Source organism: Anopheles coluzzii, chromosome X, assembly GCF_943734685.1.
Source record: "Anopheles coluzzii chromosome X, AcolN3, whole genome shotgun sequence".
In the NCBI taxonomy this organism is placed as follows: domain Eukaryota; kingdom Metazoa; phylum Arthropoda; class Insecta; order Diptera; family Culicidae; genus Anopheles; species Anopheles coluzzii.
In genome coordinates, this window is record NC_064669.1 from 4,343,889 (window position 1) to 4,365,621 (window position 21,733).

The 21,733-nt window shown below is 48.3% G+C and overlaps 1 protein-coding gene across 1 annotated transcript in view; it reads right to left on the reverse strand.

The window, feature by feature from the left end:
- Window positions 1-323: 323 nt before the first annotated feature.
- LOC120960177 (uncharacterized) overlaps window positions 324-21,733 on the reverse strand; it is a 38,644-nt gene continuing 17,234 nt past the window's right edge. The window contains exons 3-13 of the mRNA XM_040384195.2: window positions 16,542-16,965; window positions 14,737-16,442; window positions 14,559-14,655; window positions 13,574-14,483; window positions 13,196-13,493; window positions 12,948-13,117; window positions 12,588-12,698; window positions 10,120-10,299; window positions 9,852-10,052; window positions 8,423-9,784; window positions 324-7,977 (exon numbers count right to left, since the gene is read on the reverse strand). Of these exons, the coding sequence (XP_040240129.2) occupies window positions 7,914-7,977; window positions 8,423-9,784; window positions 9,852-10,052; window positions 10,120-10,299; window positions 12,588-12,698; window positions 12,948-13,117; window positions 13,196-13,493; window positions 13,574-14,483; window positions 14,559-14,655; window positions 14,737-15,222 (3,879 nt within the window). The 5' untranslated portion in view covers window positions 15,223-16,442; window positions 16,542-16,965 and the 3' untranslated portion in view covers window positions 324-7,913. The remainder of the gene's footprint in view (window positions 7,978-8,422; window positions 9,785-9,851; window positions 10,053-10,119; window positions 10,300-12,587; window positions 12,699-12,947; window positions 13,118-13,195; window positions 13,494-13,573; window positions 14,484-14,558; window positions 14,656-14,736; window positions 16,443-16,541; window positions 16,966-21,733) is intronic.

The window sequence follows — 21,733 nt, forward strand, 5'->3', positions numbered from 1 at the left end:
GCTTTACAACATACTACCAAAAAGTGCATCAGCGTGTTTATAGTTTTATTGTAGTTTTATTTGATTCTCTCTACAACATAATGATATAGTAATGTTTCATCTGTTTCCTTTCCAAGTATCGGGCTTTTGTACGTTGAAATCTCTGCACGGCTTAACCACACTGTGCCTACCGTTTACAGCCAACCCTTAACAAGTCTTCGGATCGTGTGTGAGACCTGCTTAACAACCATTTCTGTATTTGTTCTTCTCTATCTCTCTCACTGTCTATCTCTCTCTCTCTTTCTCTCTCATCTTTATTTCTATTCGATTCTTGATGTTTCTGTTCTCTCTCTCTCTCTCTCTCTCTCTCTCTATCTCTCTCTCTCTCTCTCTCTCTCTCTCTCTCTCTCTCTCTCTCTTTCTGTGCATTCTTTCCAAACATTCATACACTCTTCGCCAGACGTCAAGATGCAATGCAATGTCTGCACTACTTAAACCAGCTGTCACCTGCACTTACTCGCTTATTCCTACTCCTATTCTTTCCCACACATTCTCACCCTCTCTTACAGTGTTACTTGCACACTAACGCCCTCTCCTCTCTTCGGTATCTGTTTCTTTTTTCTTCGCTTTATCTCTCTCTATCTCCTTCTCTCTCTCTCTCACCTTGTCACTCCATCTTTCATCTTATCTCTCTATCTCGCTGTCCCTGTCTCTGCCGCTTATATCCTCCCATTCTCAAACACACACACAATTGTTCTTCGTTTCGATTCATATCAATTTTATATCTTTTAAATATTCATAACATTCACAGCGGTTTAAGAGTTTGTTGTTTTTTTTTTTTGGTTTTTGTATTTGTTTTGATAATTTTGAATTTCACATCAATCCAATGCAAGGATAAATGGACTGCGCAGCATGTAGTTAAGGATGTATAGTTTCATGTGGATGAGTGTGGCTGTGTTACTTTTTTTAAATATTTCTTTTTTTTGCGTTTTGATTTCTCAGCGTTACAACGATGTCATGCGCGAGAGCGAGAGAGAGAGAGAGAGAGAGCGAGCGGGCCTTGGATGCGTTACGCTTAGTAGCCAAATTTGTGGATTTTTCAACTCTGCGCGCTTAGTGTAAACCGTCCACCACATGCGATACATCACTGGTATGCTGCACGCTAGTAAACACCAACACACACACATACGCAGACATGCAGGCTAAACGGTGTACTTATCACCCGGTGTTCAATGGGACAGACGTAAGCGGAGCACAAATTTAATTGTGAAAGTTTGCTTTGTAGTTAGTACGTGTAAGTGTTAGCTCAAATCCACCAACAGTACGGTGTGCCATCTTTGAGCAAGGACACCCAATTTGTGTAGTATAGATGACGGAGGCACCACTACCGTTTACTTCCTTTTGATTGTTGCTACATTTTAGTACTGCGAGTAAAGCTTTGGTCTACTTTACAAGTGAACCAGAGCATCCGAAACAAGGGGTAGCGAGGAATTTCAACATTTATCTCGAGTTTGAAAATGACACCTTCATGTCAAGCATTTGCGCTAAAAAGTTCCTCGCGTACAGTACATACTGTACTACAGAGAAGTGGCAACCCAAGAAACGAACTCCCACCGGTCTAAACTCCGCTCCGGACATCCGCTCTCCCTATGCATGGCCGATTGCAAAGTGGGAATTGTTCGAGTATGTAGCGTTTGATTTGAACAGTGGCGTTCAAGCTGCTTCTCCCGCCAAAGCTTTCCATTTGGTTGTGTGAGTGTGTGTGTGTTTTTTTTTTCTTCATATATATATACTTTTTGTCTTTTTTTTTGTTATATTTCCTACCACCTTTTTGCACTCTACTTGATTTCCTCTTTAATACTATCACTCTTATACCGTTCTCTTGCACCTCTTAGTAGTTTGGTGTGCACAAGTGTCGTTAGATAACTTGTTTGCCTTTTTTCTGTTTTTTTTTTGTTCGCTTGGTTTGCTCTATTAAGTTCATGCCACTATCAACACCCGGATACGCAAATCAATATGTTGGACTTAAAAACAAATCAAAGGCCTAATGCTATAATCCTAATTTTATCGCCCAAATTTGTATCGCTAAAACGCACAATGCAGCTATGTTTCTTCTCTTTTTTTTTGTTGTAACACTTAGATTTGGAATTTTTTTTTGTAACAATTTTAATAAACTCACCAATTTCTCTAAACGATCTAGCCTGCACTCTCTTTCGTGTCCGTTTCATTTTGCACCATCTATCGCTTGCTCTCTTCCTTTAGTCTCTCCTACTTTCTTCCTATCCATTGCTCTACTTCTCCTTTTCTGTCTCTCGCCCTATAGCTCTCTCAAATTCTCTTACCTTCCTTCGTGCATTCGTGAGTCTTTACTTTTCCTGGTAGATTTTATTACTCATTGTACTACTTCACCTTTTTCCCCTCTTGTTTTTTTTAAAGACGTCCACCGTCTCTTACAATGCGCTGCAAGAAGCTTTCACTGTCACAAATTTCCTTGTCACTAAATTAGGCTCGTTTACTGCTATCAACTAGCAGGGGTTTTTTTTTATGTTTTGTGCTTGTTCTGCTTTTTCCTCCATTTTCACCGTTTCGCGTCCTGTCCCTGTGTCCGGATCGTACGTAACGCAATTTGCTCGACCAAAATACTAAGTAAACAAAAAACCAAACTCCGCCGTCTCTTGTCCTGCGCTTTTCGTGCAGAAAATTTACTGTAAATATAAGGTGTTTCGGGCTGTTTTGGAAGTGCAGTTCCTCATGTGTGTGAGTGTGTGTGTTTTTTTTAAATAGGGGTTTTGCTGAGTATGCTATCCAGTATTAATAAGTCAAATTACACTCTAACCGGTGGCATTTTTTACATACTTCGTTATTTTAAATTACCATTTCCCTTTTTACCTTTCTCGCACTAGATGTTTTGCTTGCTCTTTCGCACTCCATCTTTCTCTCTCTTTCTCTCTCACTTGGATTCTCTTATTCTTTCTTTCTTTCTCTCTTTCTTTTCCGCTCACTCGCTGCCGTTATTTTATTATCTTACTAATTCAACTGTTATCCAATATGGGGTTAATTCGGTTGCCATGTTAGCGAACGGACAGCTGGATGTTACGTATGCGCCTTTGGCCCATCTGTTTGCCTGCAGCTTGTTCTAAAGCTTTATCCTTTGCTATGTTTTATCTCTTTTCCATGTTTTGTTTTTTTTTTTGCGTTGTGATCTCACTCGTTATCGTGCAGTTTTTTTTTTCTGTGGTACCCAGTGTTTACTAATGTTGCTATCACTCAATTTTGCTAAACTTTTGTTTATAGAAGATGAATTTAATGCTGGATTAAACTTTTAGCATGAATTACTTTTCCATGCAACTGGAAACTTTGAAGATGTGAAGTACAGAAGGGTAAAAGAGATACAAACTAAAAACCAGTGCAACAAATGCTCATCAAAGCAAACAAGAAAGTATATCACAATGGAACGTAGCAAATCAAGGCTGGATAGTTTGAACGCTTTTTGCGCTGATCCGTGTTTTTTTTTTCTTTCTTTTTTTCCTTCCTTCCTTCCTAATCTCATCGCTCGCAATACATCTGCCCAAACTTCACACAAGAACAAATGTACTACCTCGTGCAGCTACCGTTACTGATTGATTAATAGGCATCCCAAAATTGGACTGATGTTGGCCAAGCAGAGCCACTTGCTGTTGGGTTATGAGTCTATCCCGCTTTACACTATCTAGTGCCGCCTCGCAAAAAAAACAGCTAAATACTACACATACATATACAGACACTCACACATACATACAAACACACACGGTTGTACGACTGTGTCACAATCATGGGGTTTTTTGTTCTTGTTTTGCTTGCGCTTATCTTCCTTTTACTTTTGTTTTTGAGCTTGTTTTACTGCGTTCACTGCAATCTTTGTTCGATTTTGTGCTTTTCCTTTCTCTCTTTCTATCTTTCTTTCGCTTTCTCTTCTCTTTTGCATGTTTCGTTTCTGTACTAAAGTGTACCAGTTTGTTATTTTTCGTGACCTCTTTCCCTCTTTGTTTTGTTTTGTTTTTATTTCATAGAGTTATGACAATTTTTTGCGCTTGATTTGTTAGTTTATACGGTACTATACTCTCTCTCTCTCTCTCTCTCTCTCGCTCTCTCTCTCGCTCTTTCTTTCTTTATTTTTCTCTCTCTTTCTTTTTGTGATTTGTTATTAGAGTAAATAGAAAATAGCTTTTCTAGTGTAGTGTTTGTTGTGTGTGTTTTTGTTTCATCTATTCCTGCCTTTTATATTTGTAAAACAACAACCATTCACATGGATCATACATGAAATTTGTTCAGACATCTGTTTGTCTTCTATTGTTTTGGGGAAAATGGATCCTCTATTCACTCACATACACACATACTCTTTCTCTCCATTTATTTCTCGCTACTTTGTTATTACCCGTCACCCCAGCTAAGGTCCTTGCATTCTGCCTGCTCACTCCATCACTCGGTTACGATTATTGCATGCTGTTTCATCCCAGTTCCTTCAGGCAGCGAAGATGAGCCGGCACTTTCAGACCTTGTCCTCGGCTCGACCAGCTCCACGGCATTGACGGTACAGATATGTGGCAAGGTGGCACAGAGATCATGTTTGCATCGTGATCGCAAAGCAGCTGACAGCAGCGTCGACAGTAGTGTCCGATGTATACTAAGCACCGCTGTCATACATTCGACCCGCACCAATCGTTGTGTTAGTAGTAACGCATAGGACGTAAGATGAGTTTCGTGTAAGTAACTGAGTGCTATTTTTAAGTAGAAGAAATTTGTATCGCAAGCACGTTGGTGAGAGTTTGCTCACTACCACTGCAACACTGTACAAAGGCAATCGAAATAATTTACTAAAAATAACAACTAAACGAGTTTATACTACCACGCTGGGTACTAAACGTACCGCAGCGCTTCCCTTTGAACGATAAATCAAAGCTCCAAGCCTGCTAGTGAACTCCGCCACTGCCTTCCTGAGCGGGGCAAACGCCTCGAACGCCCCCTGCCGGGAAGCACACGATACCGGTTCCGTCTTCAATCTCTCGGGTCAATCGACCCGCTCGGTTCGGTTTCCAGCTGTCCCCATATGCGCACACCCATTACGCTAGCATCACACGCACTAACCTCCCCCTCTACCATCCTCTCTCTCTCTCTCTCTCGCTCCATCGCTTACCTCCTAAATTGTGTCCACTAGGTGTTATGTTTACTTTACTTATGTATCTATACTAAAGCATCTCACACGCTTGTCCTAGCACTACCGCCAAGTTTACTAGTTTGCGAGCGCTAGTGTTGACGAGTCCTAAGCTTAGCAAAGTGTTAATAATACTTGAGATACGTTTCATCCGGCTGGCAAAACACAGCGCTGTTGCCGTGGTTTCGGGTCGTGCCGGTATTGCATTCAGGACTGTTCGTCCGCTCCGTTCTGTAGTGCTGTTGCTAGAGGCATATTGAGTTGCTAAGTTTTTGCTTTTGGGTTATCGGTGTTTGCTTTTGCTTCTCATGTTATGCTGTAAGCAGCGTATATGGGCATAATCGTTACACATCTACTGTATATTTATATGTATATGTATTGCGAAATGTCAATTGCCTGCTCTATTTCAAGATAGTTGGTTGAGTGCGGATACTGAATGAAGCAAATTTGAGTTGCTTAACAGGCGTAGCAAGATGGGAGTGAATAGTCGGTGAGCTAGTTAGTTAGCCTAAAGTTGAGGGAGAGAATAATGTAGTGGTGTGAGGGGAAGGGGGGGGGGGGGGTTGAGGCTTTACTCCTATACCCTATATTGCGTGTGAACACTGTAGCACCCGGGCAGGGTGTTACGATGGTTTCCAAACCCAAAAGTCATTCGCAAACACATGGAAGGCAAGCACGCTACAAACGCAAAACTGTGTACTATCTACAACGTCTACCAGCGTTGTGCAGCACGAAATCAATCTACTACTTCTGATCTGGCGGAACTGGCAAATGGTCCGCAGTGTTGAAAAAAAAGCAAAAACAGATCAGCAACTAAAGCCGGTGGTAGTTGGGGGTGTATAACGCTTCTGAGTAACGCTTCCTACCCACAACTCGAGCGAACTAACGCACTCAATTGCACGCTGAGTGCTTGGCTGAGTGTTTGTTGCAGTAACGCAAACCGAAGAGTTCAACCAAGGCGTTCTCACGTACACAACCAAACGGTACAGCAATGTTTGTTAGCTCTAGACTTGAGTGATTTGAGTTTAAAACGCTATTTTTCTTTGTTTTTCCTCTTTTTTTGGTTACTACAGACTAAGACGGGTCCATGGCCCCGTTCGCACACTAGTAGCTAAATATTAAGCCAACACGTGCACTGAGCTGGCCCTGTAGCACAATCAATTAACGCTACCCGGTACCCACTACTACTGCGCTGGTGGAGCTACGGAGCTCCACTGCAGCAAATTACTAACCTGACTACTATGAGTAATATACTCCGCATGATATCAACGGATGTCCTAATTATGTTGTTTGCTGTTGCTTTAAATGTTTACATTGTTGTCAGCTCCATCTCCCTTCCACTAATTACTACTAGATGCGTACGTATGAGTATGATGTGTTTCGAGCGTACGTTGGTAGCTGTGTACTATGTGTACATTTTGAGATATATTCGAAATTATTGCACCGCAACCGGTCTAAAACCTGAGATCTCTGGCAGCACTTGCATCACATCCATTGGTGCGCCGACGCCGCAAACGTGTGCGCGTGTGCGATCATCACTCTCAAATCGGAAGACTGATATTACTGCTTGTAAGAGTGCTGCTGCTAGTATAATGCCAAAAGGTGCTTTCAAACACGGGTTTGTTGTTATTGTTGTTCTTGTTGCTACTATCTGCATTCCCCCACCCTTTCAACCCAGTTTGAAAAGAAGAACACAAATGCTTCCCGCTCCACAAATCGAAAGCAGAATCGCGGCCGGGCCCAAACCTGCCGCGGCTAATCGCCACGGAGGCTCCAAGATTCACTCGTAAAGGTGGCACTGGCAGCGTGTATGGCTACCCGCCGGAGACGGCGGCACGGGATGCTTGGCAAAGGCTCCGGATCAGCTTCTAGTACCGATCGACTTCTTAGGAAGGGGAGGGATGGATGTTGCTGTATCACCACAGCCACCGGGCAGCATCTGACAGTTGGTTGGCCCACTCCGACATTCGGTAGCACACGGAGGCTCATCACGTGTCCGACCGATGTTTCGCGAGCGATGGTAGTATCGCGTAACGTCAGTCGGGTAGGACCTGTTCAGCAGCCCGGTGATCGTGCGAAATCATCCCGTCGGTACGAAGCTGATCGGTTTGCGGTTGCACCCGCGCGGCAACATACACGCCGACTGGGCCACTGGAATCTCTTAGTCGGCCTGGGCCCGGGGAGTCCGGCTGCTCGATTTGGCCGACCGGGGAATCGATATGCCGGTGTGCCGTGCGTTATGGGACGTAAGCGCTGCGTTTCGCGCAGGCAGGTGGATCGTAACGCTAGCATACTCAACGAGATAGAGAAAAAAAACACAAGGAGTTCTGGTTCCAGAAATAATCACAAGAGATGAAAAAACAACAATACACGAATTGGAATTGTGGCAAAACTGAAGGCAACAATTTAAAGTAAAGTCAACGCCTTTGTACAGTGAGCAGAAATGATTACGACCAACAGTGATGTTTAAGACACTCAATCAAGCGAGAACTAAACCACATCGAATGTGTGTAGGTAATGCATCGACACCGACACCAACGCCGAAGGAGTACGAAGTCAAACTCTGTGCTGCAAACGGTACACGGCCACTGTACTGAACGATGCTGTATCAAACGGCGGCTGGCTTCGCTTGGATGCGTTTGGCTCCTGATTCCGCACCATTCCGTTCGTTCCACCATATCGCAATTGCGTACCCGGCCGCTTCTACCACCTGTAGGATGGTTCTAGCTCCACCGAAACCACCCTACAGGTAGCCCAGCGTGGAGTAGGTCTTCACGTACGGTGCATCATCCGCCGCTGATTCGCTCCTACGAGAGAGAGAGAGATAGAGGGAGATAGAACTTTAACCAAGAATATCTAGTAACAAGTCGTTTGATTGAACATGTGAGAAGTGAACAATGTACTATAGTATTTTTATCTCTAATTGGAATTCAGCTTATTTCTTCAAGACCTCTTACTACAATAAGCGGCTTTCAGTAAGTAGATGCGTATAGAATTGAATAAAAAGGTTTAAAATGGACAGTAGCAGTTCTTTGTGCACCAATTACTAACTATCGAGTGTCATCCATATACGACGTTACATATTCTGAGGATTTTTCAATGTTTGAAACTCATCCTATCCCCAAAATAACGCATCGTAACGCTGAAAGGTAGCCCCGCCCATCCCTGTATACGTTACGTAATGTATGGATGGCTCCCAATGTGATAAACTTTAAAGTAGCAGGACGCCGGGAACAAAAACAATGCACTCACTCGTCATCCCACGGGCAGACGGCATCGCCCTTCCGTTCGCTGTTCTCCTCCTCGCTCTTCTGCGCCCGCAACGTGCCCGGCTCGGGGGGACGGTCCCTGCGCTCGCGGCGCTTGCGGCGCCTCGCCAGCTCGTCCGCGCCTCCCGCTCCGGAGCTGGACGGTGGTTGTTGTGGTGGTGCCCCTAGCGTCGCCGCACCCGGTGGCTCCTGGGCCGCTCCCGTGGGCTCCCCGTCGAGCCGCCCGGTCCCCTCCTCCAGCCCCCCGCCGTCCTCCTGCTCCTCCTCGTCCGGCTCGTCGTCGGGCGGGTCTAGCTCGACCTCGGCCAGCGGCGCGATGGAGGGTGCGGGCGTAGGGGCCGGCGCCACACACCCGGGCAGCAGCCCGCTCTCACCACCGTCCATCATGATGTCGTACTCGGACGGGTGGTGCTGCTGGTGCTGGTGGTGCTGCCGCCGCAGTGCCTCCCCGTAGAAGCCATCCTCCGCCTCGGTGAGCGGCGACAGGTCCTGGGCGGCGTCGACACCCTGCAGCAGCAGCACGTCCACCGTTTGCGTCGCGACGCTGGCGGCCGCCGGCTCAGCCGCTGGGCTGCCGTGCTGGACGCTTGCCTCCCGCACTGTCGCCTCCGGCTCGCTGCCCACTGCCAGCTCGTACTCCTCCGCCGGCTCGTCGTCGTCGTCGGGTGTGTTTGCATAGATTACACTTATCCTAGGGGTGCCTGTGGTTGATTCCGGTGCAGTGTCCACGTTCGTCGGACGCTGACTGTTTGCCTCCCTCGCCATCGCCCGGCCCGCACCGGCCGACGAGGTGCAGATAGTAGTGGTGGTGGTGGTGATCGTGGTGTTTGTGGTGGTGGTGGGGTTCGACGTGGGGCACACCGCAGCCGCTGGTACGCCGCCGTACGGCTGCTGCTGCGTGCCGACCTGTTCTGTAGCCGCACCGAGCGGCTCAGTGGACGTAGCGGCGGGCAGTACTGGTGGCACGTCCGCCTCTGGCTGCGCTTGGGGCGTCGCGTCGCGTGCCCCAGCCGCCCCTTCAGCCGCATCCGGATTGTCGCCCGGACCACGGTCCTGCTGCGCTACGTCGTCCGCCACCGTGCCGGCCTGTCCAGCGCGCTCCTCGCCGATTGGAGTAGGGGCGCCGGACGTTCCATCCTGCTGGTAGAATACCGTGCCCGAGCCTCCCTCCTCCTTCTCCTCGAAGCTCGTCGAGAGCGAACCCTGCGAAATGCGCACCGACGACTGGTGCTGCAGGTACTGCTGCTGCTGGGACGGCAGGTTCGCCAGGCAGGCGGTACTGTCGGGCGGCGTCGCCCCACTGCCGGTCGAGTTCGCGCGCATACAGAACTGCAGATCGGACAGCCTGCAAACGAGCGGAAGACGGACACGGTTAGGCACCGCACCCGGCACAAGCACCCGTGCACACTCACCTCGGCGCCATCGTCATGGAAGCCCGCCGCTGCTCGGTCACAACCGGTGCCAACCGCTTGGTGCTGTGAAAGTCACCGTCGAGCGTGTTCTGGCGCAAACCGCACGAGCGCTTCATCCGCTCCGACACCTCGCTGATCTCGGCCGTGCTGTGCGGCGGATGATGGTCGCCGTGCTGCTTCGACTTGCTGCTGTTGGTGCTGCTGTTGCAGAAGACAGAAGGCAAAGGATTAGCAAAGGCAAACTGGCTCCGCACACGGCCATACTTACTCCGTCTTGGTGGGCAGCTTGGCGTCGGCACTGTCCCACGGGCACACCGAGACCGAGACGGCCGACTCTGCGGCTGGCTTTTCGATCACGGGCGTGTCCCAGGGGCAGACGGCACACGCACCAGACACGGCCCCTTCCAGCGTTACCTCGAGTGTCGTTCCGAGATTTTTGTTCATCTCTCTGCCGAGTGGGAGGGAAGGGGAGGGAGGGGTGGTGGACCGTAAAAAAGGAAACCCGATTAATAAAAGACGGTAACAAACAAGCCCATCCCGGGTCGAAACTGCCACCGAAATCCAACACCGATGCCTCCGTTTTGCAAAATGGAACACCGAAAAAATGCTTCTGTTTTTTTTTACAAAGTAAGACACACACACACACTCATGGTAGAGTGGATAGAAGGTTTGGGAAGATGTAACACCGAAAGTGCTGGAATCTGTACACCGGTACGCACACGCACACACAAACACACACAAACAATGGGGAAGGAGCGGAAGGAAAAGAGTCGTTAGCATTCCGAGTAAAACGGCGGTTCGTGTCCAGGCGGCACAAGCGGTCATGTAACACAAGGATGGGACAGAATGGCAATGTGTGTTGGGTTTCTGCCTTAGGCAAGCTACAATACAATTGTCCACGCCTGAAATTCAAATACAGGAGTACAGAATGTGCGATAGAGAGAGAGAGAGATATAGAAAGAGAAACAGAAAAGAGCGTAACGCACCGAACGTTGGAGCATCTGAAGGTTCATCGCCTGGCGGCAGGCGATATATAGGAATCGAAAAGGTACAGTACACTGGAGTGGGGGATAGCGAAAGAAGACTACACTGGTGCTTCTAACAACGTACGAAAGAACGAACGTTCAAGTGCCGCTACAAAAGGGTGGTAAATCTTGACAGCTTTAAAGAGGTAAGAAAGCGAGGCAGGGTTTGACTCTATATAGGTAGGAATCATTGTAAAACATACAAACACACACATATATATAAGAAAAGATCATCAAACAACATGTAGCGATTTAAACAAAAGTTCTTCGATGTGTTGATTGCAAGAAGAGTCATTCGAGTTGCGGAACCTTGTGATAAGATTCATACATCTCCAGAGAGAAAAAAAAAGAGTTGTTTATGAATCATTGGGGGAAAAACGGGAGTCGTAAATCTCCAAATCAATTCGAATAATGCCGTGTTGGGAGATTCACGATATTCAGGGTCATACATCTGACCCAATCTTTGAAATTCAATAAATCAGAAGCTCGGAGCCGACTATTCGGGATTTTCCCAAAGGATCGTGCGTCCCGAATGTTTGAGATATTAGTGAACTTTTAAAGAGCCTTGAATCTTTTAAAGATTCACGATACATTAAAGGGAAATGTATATCGGAATATCAATCAAATCTAATCCATACTGCAATGACAAGGACGCAGAAAGACGTACTTTTCAAATGAATAAAAACGTGTATATTGAGCCTAAAAGCTAATGTAAGATTTAATAGTCTTGAAATTCATATTGTCCAACCGATCCGATTCATGCATCGAATGACTCGTCGTTGCAACTGAATGAATCTTTTCAATCGATTTCTTAATAAATAGTTGATACATTATTTATGGGGCAGATGACAGATGATACGGAAACGATATCCCATGCCGCACATGAGCCTTTGAGTCTATGACGATTCATGAATCTTCGCGTGAAGAAACACTAGCCTTTGGAGATGCATAACGCTTTAGTGAAGAAGCACTAGCCTTTGGAGATTCATGAAGGTCATTATTGAGGTATTCTGCGATTCTTTCAAAATCATACATCTGAATCAATCACTCCTAGACCAGACTTCTCGATCAAAGTGTACACAAAACAAGGGAAAGAAGTACAGGAGTGTATTGCATGAATTGGACATCACAGAACACAGCGGAACGGAGGCGAAAGTAGTTCAGGAACAATAGTGACAAACTAGTACAACAGGAAAAAGGAGAAGTAAACAACTGAGTGGGTCGCGCGCACGGTGTCTCATAGTGTGTCAAAGTATCGCTGACACTGTCGATACCACCAAATATACACATACATACAGAAACACACACACACACAAACACACACCGAATACAGAGAGATACAGAGCGTTGTGAAGAGAAGGTGGTAAGTCCAGAGGAAGCGATGGCGTAGTGTGTTTAGTGTCAACAGGAGTATGTACGACAGTACGTTCAGCTTTAAATTTTGAGCTTCTGAAACAACTGGCATGTGTGCAGGTCGTGATATTCCGTCGTGCCGTACTTTCGTCCGAGCGTATAAACAAAACTCTACCGATTAGTTTTGTACGAGATAGGTCCAGATAGAGGTTATTGTATGAAGTAGTACGATAGCTAGTAGTAGTTAGTAGTAGTAGTTAGTACTAGTAGTGGACAAGATTGATATGAGTCCGTTAAGGCAGATAGAGCAAGAGAGGTGTTTGGTTAGCGGAGAGAGTGGAGAATGTGTTTTCCTTACTGTTGCTTTCCAACCGTCACTCGTACGTTGCCTCGCACGGGTGTACTGCTGGAAGATGACGATACACCCTCGTATATACCGGACGGCATATCACCACGGTAGATCGATACGCTGGCAGGTCGTCAGGCCACAACAGAACAGACGGGAGGAAAGAAAAGATCAGCTCAGCAGCAGAAGTAAAAGCAAGCGAACGAACCGCAAAAACTGCAGCAATCAGCAATCAAGAGGCACAAAGTGCATAGCTGCATAGTGAGAGGATAACCTAACTAGCCGCTTCGGTACATCTTCTACATCCTATGCAGATCGAAGGTAGAGTGCGCTCAAACACTACACAAACACCCCTCTACCCTTTTGACTTACCTGTACGGAATGTCACTCAGATTGCTTTGGCTATGAGAATGTGGCACTTTGGAACAGTCCTTCACGCCCGAGATCGCCAGCTCGTGGGCCGATCCCGACAGGCTGCGGTCGCTGCCACGTCGCTTGGACAGGCTGTTCACGTTGCCCGACCCAGACTGTCCGGTGGATGGCTGGTGGTAGAAAGCGAACAGGCAAACAGGTTAATGACGATTCCACTGCGCAACAATGGACACTACACACACACACACCTGGGTAAGCATTGATGGGTTGGGCGCGGTCGAGGTTGAACCCTTCTTCTTGGCACCGCCGCCGAAGCCGAAGAAGCGCTTTTTGAGCGACGGCTGGATCGCGTTCGCCATCAGGTTCTTGTAGTGCTCCGAGCGCACGAACCGCGGGTAGCAGTCCTTCTTCAGCAGCAGTGTGTAGATGTGCTCGGCCGCTGCATCGAACGCAAACCGGGACGGATTCTTCAACCCGAGCTGAACTTTCTCCATCGTTTTACCGTCGATGTTGATCTCGCAGGGTGCGCCTGGTTCGAGAAATTCTCTGCAAAAGACGAGAAGTTGATATAGCACAAGCATGGCAAAAAAAAAACTAATCAGCTTAATCTGGCTCATGGCACTTACTCGTAGATCTCCTTCACCTTGCGCGATATCTGCGAGTGCGAGGAGCGGCGCAGATCGTTCACCGCCATCCAGAAGCGTATGTTCTCGTGCGAGTACTCCTTCTTCAGGTAGTGCGTGAACTCCTGCAGCCCGGTCGGGTCCGACACGACCTCCTCGATAGAGATGCCCCAGCGCTTGACGCGCTTCTCGGTCAGCACCTCAACCACCGGGTGGTTCAGCTGCCAGAAGCTGACGTCCTCTGTCACCCACGGGTTCGACGGCAGCGGCGGCTGCATCATCGGGTCGTACTCGCTGAACGTTTCGTAGTAGACGACCAGGCTTTCGCACGCCTGTGACATCTTCACCCGGTTCCGCCCGAGCGACGCCTTCAGTATGTCGACCTCCCGCTGCCAGTCCTCGACCGTGCGCTTGCGCGGCTTGCCCTGCCGGTCGCGTGACGGTATCGGGCACGGCTCGAGTGGCGTGAACTGGCCGGGCGGCGGCCGATGCACCCGCCAGTAGGCGCGCTCCTGCGAATCGCCCACGATCTTGTCGCCCTTCTTGCGGTCCTTCGCCAGCCGCACCTGCTCCTCCGCCTGCATCAGTATGAAGTCCCACTTGCCCTTCAGGTTTTTGTGCAGGCTGGCGAGCGCCTCGGTCTCGTAGTCCTCCAGCCCGTGCCGCTGCTTGTTGCGGAGCGACCGCTTGGCCAGGTAGATGGCGTACTCGATCTGATCGGGCGCCTTCTGCTGCCAGGGCCAGTAGTACGGCGTCTGGAAGCGGTACAGCGAGGAATCGTCCTTCACCATCAGCGTCTTCGAGTCGGAGACGGGAAAGAAGTAACCGTGCTGGCACAGCTGGTTGCTAATGTTCAGTGCCTCCGACTCTTCGATGCTTAGCCGCTCCATCAGCCACTCGATCAGGTCGTATCCTGCGTGCGAGCGAAAGAGAGAAGGTTAGCTACTAGTTCCCAAGCGATTACATCATGCGACAGGGACAGGCCTACCCATGAAAGCCGATGGTATGGAGGTCAGGAATAGCTTCTGGCTGCGCACTGGCACACCGTTCTCCGAGTCTTGCATCTCGCGGACTAGTGATTCCATCTGCAAAGGGGTAAAGAGGATTGCCAAATACGTTCAAGTAAACCGCTGCACATCTTCACCGCTGCCCCAACCGCTACCTACCTTATCGAACGCCATCGGTCGGGAGAGTCGCTCGATCGGAGGCGCTGGCTGCGTACCGCTCGACCCCGTCGTCGTCAGACCGGAAGGGGTGGCGACCGCCGAGCTGTTCGATCCACCGGCCACCGATTGCAGCTGACCGGCCGAGGCTAGCAGTGCCGTCGGCACGGCAATGCCTGTTAGCTGCGTGACTCCGGCAGTAGCAGCAGCAGAGCCACCACCACTACTGCCTGGTGGCGTCGTAGTGGTAGAGGACTGCTGCACCAGCAGTGCCGAGCGCTGCTGATGCAGTGCCGGCTCGCCTACACCGCCGCCGGTTAGATGAAACGCAGCCGGTGGAGTCTGTGGATGGGCTGCCCGGTGCTGTAACTGGAGCAGAGCGGCCGTAGTCGACTTGCTGCCACCACCACCACTGCTGCTGCCAGCGGTCGCTACCAGGCTGCTCTCGCGCTCCGGCGACAGCACTACGTCGGGCGGATCCATGGCCATTTGATTCGCTGAGAGGGGCGGGTTTTTGTGGATCCGATGCCGTTAGAGTCTGAGCACCTTGCGTTAGTATCAAAAGTTTGGTTTGAGGGGAAAAACTCCCTAGCTTGAGAGTCGTCCTAGCTGGTAGTCGTGATTATCGGGTATCGAGGCTGCTGAGGGACAGGCTATTGATTGTTGGTGTTTTTTTTTGTGGATAGTACTGCTATTGATTGGCTCCCGATTTACTGAATCGGATAGGTAGGAGGTTTAACGCCCAGATTCCCAGATCTTGCAGACACTGTCGATTGGGGGCCTTGAGTCCAACGGTGGACCAAACTATCTACTAATGTACGGTGGATGTCTTAACCACAGACAGGGTAAAAGAGTGTAGACGATAGCACAGTAGTAGTAGTTGAAATCCTAGCAGTAGTAGGAGTAGTACTAGTAATAGTAGTAGTAGTAGTAGTAGTAGTAGTAGTAGCAAAGGTACTGGCGGTATTGTAACAGAGTCTTACAGATATTGTTGTTATTGGAGAGTTGCGATGCGATTGCGCTCACTGGGTGGACGCAACCATGGCGCACGGTTCATCTACTGGTGCTAAGGTTAGGCGATTGAGTGTGCTGGATGATACTCGCAAGCAGACACGGCCGGTGCGCTGCCGTAATACTAGGCGTCGTGCTGTACGCTCGTTCTCGCTTTCTCTGTCCTAGCGCCGATGCTTTCCTTACACACACCTACACTTTACCGCTTGACCGGCAGTGTCCGCACGTCGAGCGTGGTGATGCGTGGTTGACAAATGCAAAACGGATGAATGGGGAACAATACCCGTATTGGATTGTGGATATGGTTTCGGAAGCGCCTCCAGACGGTATGTGTTTGTGTATGTGTGTGTGACGGTTGTTGCCTGGTTTAGCTGCTCTGCTTCCCAGAAGGTTGTGTATAGGTGTCTGCAGTAGTAGTCGCTTTCGGTTGTTGCTTTTAGTATTGTTTCTTTTTGCTGCTGCTGCTGCTGCTGCTGTTGTTGTTGCTGTGTTACTGGAGTTCGGCCACACGTGCGTCAGTGTGGATCTGTGTGTATGTGTGTGTTTGATGTGTCAACTACATTTGCCTTCGCTCGCTCTCTCGCGCTCTTTCGCTCTCTGTCTCTCTTGGTACGAGATTTGTTTCACCTGAAGCGCAGATCACTGACGACGTTCCTTTCCTAGCCAAACTCCATTGTTGCGTGCGTTAGTTGAAAACTCTAGCGCAAGAGGAAATGGGAGAGAGAGAGAGAGAGAGAATAAAGTCATTCCACCACCGGGGACACTATTCAGTCACTTATCCGCCGCACGCCACTTACCATGAATGTTTGAAGAGTACGTCAAACGTACGGCATCCACCGCGTGCGCCAATCGCACCGATGTACTGCGGCAAGTAGCTGTAGTAGTGGTAGTAATAGTAGTAGTAGTGGTGGTGATGGTGGTGATGTGATAGTGCGGGCCACCGTTGCCACCGTGCGTGATGGGCAGCTGCTAGTGTGTCTGTGCTGCTGCTGGTCAGCGCAAACCGTACGTCGTCGCTGCTCGTTCCGTTGCCGCTTCCTCGCTCGCTGCTGCTGCTGCTGCTGCCTATACTGTTGTCCCTAGTATGCGCTTGCTTCTTCGATCGCTCGAAGAAATCGGTACGAGACGGAAGCTGGGGGGGCTGCGACCGGGAGAACAGAAAGAGATCTGCAGTTGACGGTTCGAGCCCCTGGCCCATCTCGATGTCACCCCCTCATGTATCTGGAACGTGTAAAAGACAAGGAGAAGATTAAATATACACACGAGCGTGTTAGAGCATCTTGTGTATGTAGCTTGCTAGTAAATTCGGCCCGGTTACAGGGCTATGCAATTTCAAAGTATACTTTAACTTCGAGATGACGAGCCAACAGAAACGGCTCTCTAAACAAATTCCCACACCGGCCCTTGAGCTGATCCTGAACCTATACCGATTTTGGAAATGATCCCCTAATATGAATTATTAGGGAGCTATTCTTATATCGATCCAAAAACTAATTCCAAATTCACACCGTTCCTGAAACTGATCCCAAGTGCTTACCGGTCGCGAAAATGATCCTAAATCAATATTATTTCTACAAATATATAAATGACCCTGAATCTATATAGGTTCTAAAACTCATCCCGAATCATTATCAGTCCGAAACTGATACTGAAACTATACCGGTCATGGAACTGATCCTGAATCCATACCGATTCTATACCAGTCTTGGAACTATTACTTTATTCATAACGATCCAAGAATAGATCCTGAATCTGTTCACAGCTCTAGGAACTAATCATGAACTCATAGGGACCCTGGAAATAATCCTGAACATTAACTTTTCTTGCAACTGATTCCGAGACTACACCGGTCCTGGTACTAATCCTGAACCCATACTGGCCCTGGCACTGATCTTATATCCATACCGGTCCTAGAATTGATTATAAACCAATACTGGGCCTGAAACTACATCAGGATCCCGATCCCATACCGGATCTGGAACTGGACTTGAATCCTTGCTGAAGAATTCGAGGAACTTATCCCTACTTTATTCCTATCGAAAAACTGTACCTTAATCGACCTCAGTGATTAAAATGATCGCAAACATGACCCGGTCCGGACCGACACAATTCCTACTCCAATCCAGTGACGGATTTCGCTACCATGCTGCCCAATGAACCATTCCCGACTACAGTTTTGAATGACAGATAGTCATCCAAGTAGTGAGGAAGTAACATAAGTAATCCGCTTGTTATTGTATGACCGTTAAACTATTCCAAATGTTTCTGCTTGCCGGCCCCAAACTGGCGAGGAAGATCATAAAAGCGATGATGATGATTCTAGCAATGGTGACGCTGCTCTAGTGCTCATAACCTGAGTACGGCAGATACTGACCCGTCATTAGCCCAGTTCCAAGACAGAGAGACACGCAACAGCACGGCACGGAACGAACCATACCGGGCAACCTTGAAAAGAAAACTAATCTGTCAGCACCCAGTCTCCCATCACACACGTCGTCCCCCGGAGGTTAGGTCACTCGCGCTCTTATTGCCCTCTATTTGAAGCGCGCTGATAGCCTCCCCGGCAAAGATGTGCGTCCAACTGTCATCGGTAAAGTAAAGTAAATAAATTTCAGCGCCACCCGTTCTGTGCGTCACGCCGCGCGGCCCTGCACTTCCGATGTGGCGTTGATGTCGCACGCCCCCTTCTCCCTCTGACCTCCTTAACTCCTTGGAGAAGAGCTAGCGCTCCGCTGGATGCTCCGGTGTGGTGAAATCTGATGCAGATGGAGTTATTCCCGTCATAAAGCACTCCTTTTTTGATTGCATCTAACAGGATCCGCCACCGCGTATGTCACGGCTGTCCGAACCGCCTTAGACGATCCATTATTGGCATTGCCCCACTAGTCCCTCGTGCTGCACCGTACGTTTAACTGCCTGAGTTCAGCTCCGAGCAAGCGGGTGTTGAAAATGTAAACAATTATTTCTTGGGGCAGGCAGCAGTGGCAAAATAAAAAAAAACGGTTCACTCGCTTCCCGCGTTGTGTGACTGAGTGTGCGCCGATGCATCTTCCCTTTGCAAATGCACCGCAATCTTGTTACGCAATAACAACACCCCCTGGGTGGGTTTGGTCATTCTTGATGTTAATGTGCTCTCCCGTTGCTTGCTTCGATTATTGGATCGCAAAATATTTATCGCACAAAAAGGGTTTGCGGACAGGGCGAGCATGGGACGGTAAAAATCGTGGGGCGAGAGCGTTTGAAACCGGTGCCGACGATGTGTGCTGAGCGATGGGTTCTCGAAAGATTAAAATCTATACTTAGCACACATGCACCAATGGGCGGTTTGTGCAGGTGTGTTTGCGCGAGCGGAGCCGCGCATAAGTGGCACCGACACAGATCGAATGTGGTCATTTTTTGTTGTTTTTTTTTTTTATTTCGTTCTACGGTCGGTTGCCATTTGCCATGGAGATATATTAGTGCTTATGTGCTCATATGATGCCGTAAGTGTACAGCATAACAACCAGGGCAATCTTCTATTCTGGAAATTGATCATTGCACAAGGACGGTTTGTTGACCGGCAGCGTTAATAGTCGTTCCATAAAACAGTGTCCCAGAATGGAAAGAAGCTGAATGTGATTGCAACCCTTACTGCCATATACCTATAAGATATCTCTAATAAAATAAACACTCAGGACCTGCGTCTTCGATTTTACCTCACTTTTAAGACGATGCTTAGCAACGGTTGGTTCAACATTTCGTTACTAATTTCAAGCCTACTTTTGGGTGGAGAGTTTGAGGCTGAGAGTGACTATCCCAACGAGCTTGTCCACTGTTGTACTTGAAGCATCTGACACCATCCTCACATCGTAGCGCTCGAGGACAAAGGCATCGGCTCAAAACCGTTCGAAAAGATTCGAATTGAACATGACCAGGCTCTCACAGAGATATTGTCCGAAATTTAGCAGACAACCTTTAGCTGATCGGAATCACATTGTATTACATGGCGAGCCTGGCATAGGCAACCGTTGCGGAAACCATGCCCAGAGCTTAAATCAACCAGAGTGGCTTCACTTTTGTTGGCAGTTTTCATCAATCAAAATCAATCAATCGTCAGCACATTACGGTCGAACATACTGGACATCGTCTAACCAGCACCTCGCTGCTCTCCACCCAGCTGGCAACTCTTTGTGTGCCCGCGCAACAGCGTCGCATACAACAGACACACCATCATCTGAGCCGTTGCTCACTTGCTCAAAAGTACTTGGCGTCTCCATCGCGCTGCTGCCAGCAAACGTTATAAACATTTTAGAACCCCGGGGTTTAGCGCTCCGCCTTCGTCCCTCGCAGCCGGACGGACGCCGTATCGGGCCGGCTCTGCTGTTCGGTGTGCTATTATGTCATTTAAATTATAGCTGCAGTTTGATGGTTTCGCCGCTCTCGCAAGCTGCGGTCTTTGATGCAACCGGCTGCGTCCCGCGAAACAAAAAAAAAAAAAAAAAACATCAGATAATGTGATGCGCAGATGCCAGCGCACCGCGCGGTAATCGGTGCCGTACGTACGCCGGCGTAAAGTTTAATAGGTGGTATAAATATTGCACTCTATTCAATTGTGCCGGGACCTTGCAATTAAGGGCAGTGCATTAAATGTGTTTGAGTAACGTGCAATGCACACGCTGGCGTTGGCGCTGTAAATGATGCTCGTTCCTGGAGTAAAATTGTTCACATGTGGTCATACCGTTTTGAACCAAATCAACGCCTTTACTAAGAAGAAGGATTGGCAAGCTGTTTCAATACACTGAGTCAATGATTGTACGGGATGGTTTTGATCCGTATTGCAAATTCTCAGACAAATAACGCCTTGTTTTAACGTATAACGTACATAGGTAACGCAACGTGTAACGCATATGAAGCGCATAACGTAGCGTAACGTAAATTCAACCTCCTTGCGGTGGTAGTTACCAGTTTATACAGTTTGTTGTCGCTTAAAAACGAATACTACGTAAAGAATGCTGACCTGATGTTCTTTGATTTAAATATTTACACATTTTTAGCAAACTTGTGCGCAACAAGCTAAGGATAAAACGCTTTACAGGGTTTTCCAGGGGTTCTCATAGTTGTGGGACACTTCCTTGACTCTTTCCTATTGGAAGTGAACTTCATATGATGGAAATTGGACTCTATGGCATCCTTTTTGGACAGACTGCTTGGAAATTCCTATTGGATTTGTCCTACAAGTGTGCTATAGAGTCCAATTCCCATTACATTAAGTTCATTTCACGTCAGAAAGAGCCAATAAAATGTCCCACAGCTAAGAGAACTCCTGAAAAAACCCCTGATAAGTTTAAGTTTAATAAGAAAAATGTAAGAAAAGAGCTTCAAGCAGAATCGGTTCAAGTCAACACCGCCTTCCGAAACCACCTGACCACAGTGTTTTCCTCGTTCCTTCTCCTTTCTCGCGCTCATACCCGCTCCCCGCAGCCCTGTGTCACATTTCACAGGAAGTTATTCATCGTCCATCGGCCCGGGAACACACACACACACACATGGCAGTGGTTGTACGAACAAAAACTGGTTTGTAGTAAAATATGCATGTTTCCATTACCCACCGGGCATGGATTGCATGTGATTTTGTTTCCTTCCCTCTCCACTGTGTAATGGGGGCAAGCTACACACACACACACACAAACACACACAAAAAGACATCCCCGTGACACGAACGGGGCAGGCGTAAACGTACGTTTAATCGTTCCAAGCAGCGATAATAAATCACTATCCCTGGGGGCAGGGGACATACGCGGTAAAAGGGAACCCGGCGGAGGGGTGAGGCAAGCATTTCGGACTGCTTTTCCTACTGCCGTTCGCCGTTGGCGTATCCCCTATCCCGTGTTTGTGGCGGCAACGCTGTTGCCCAGTGTAAACAGCCGGGCTATCCTTTCCCGATCCTAACGAGCTGCACGAATTATGCTGCACGAAATTGAACCTTTTTTGCAACACAGGAAGTTCGATG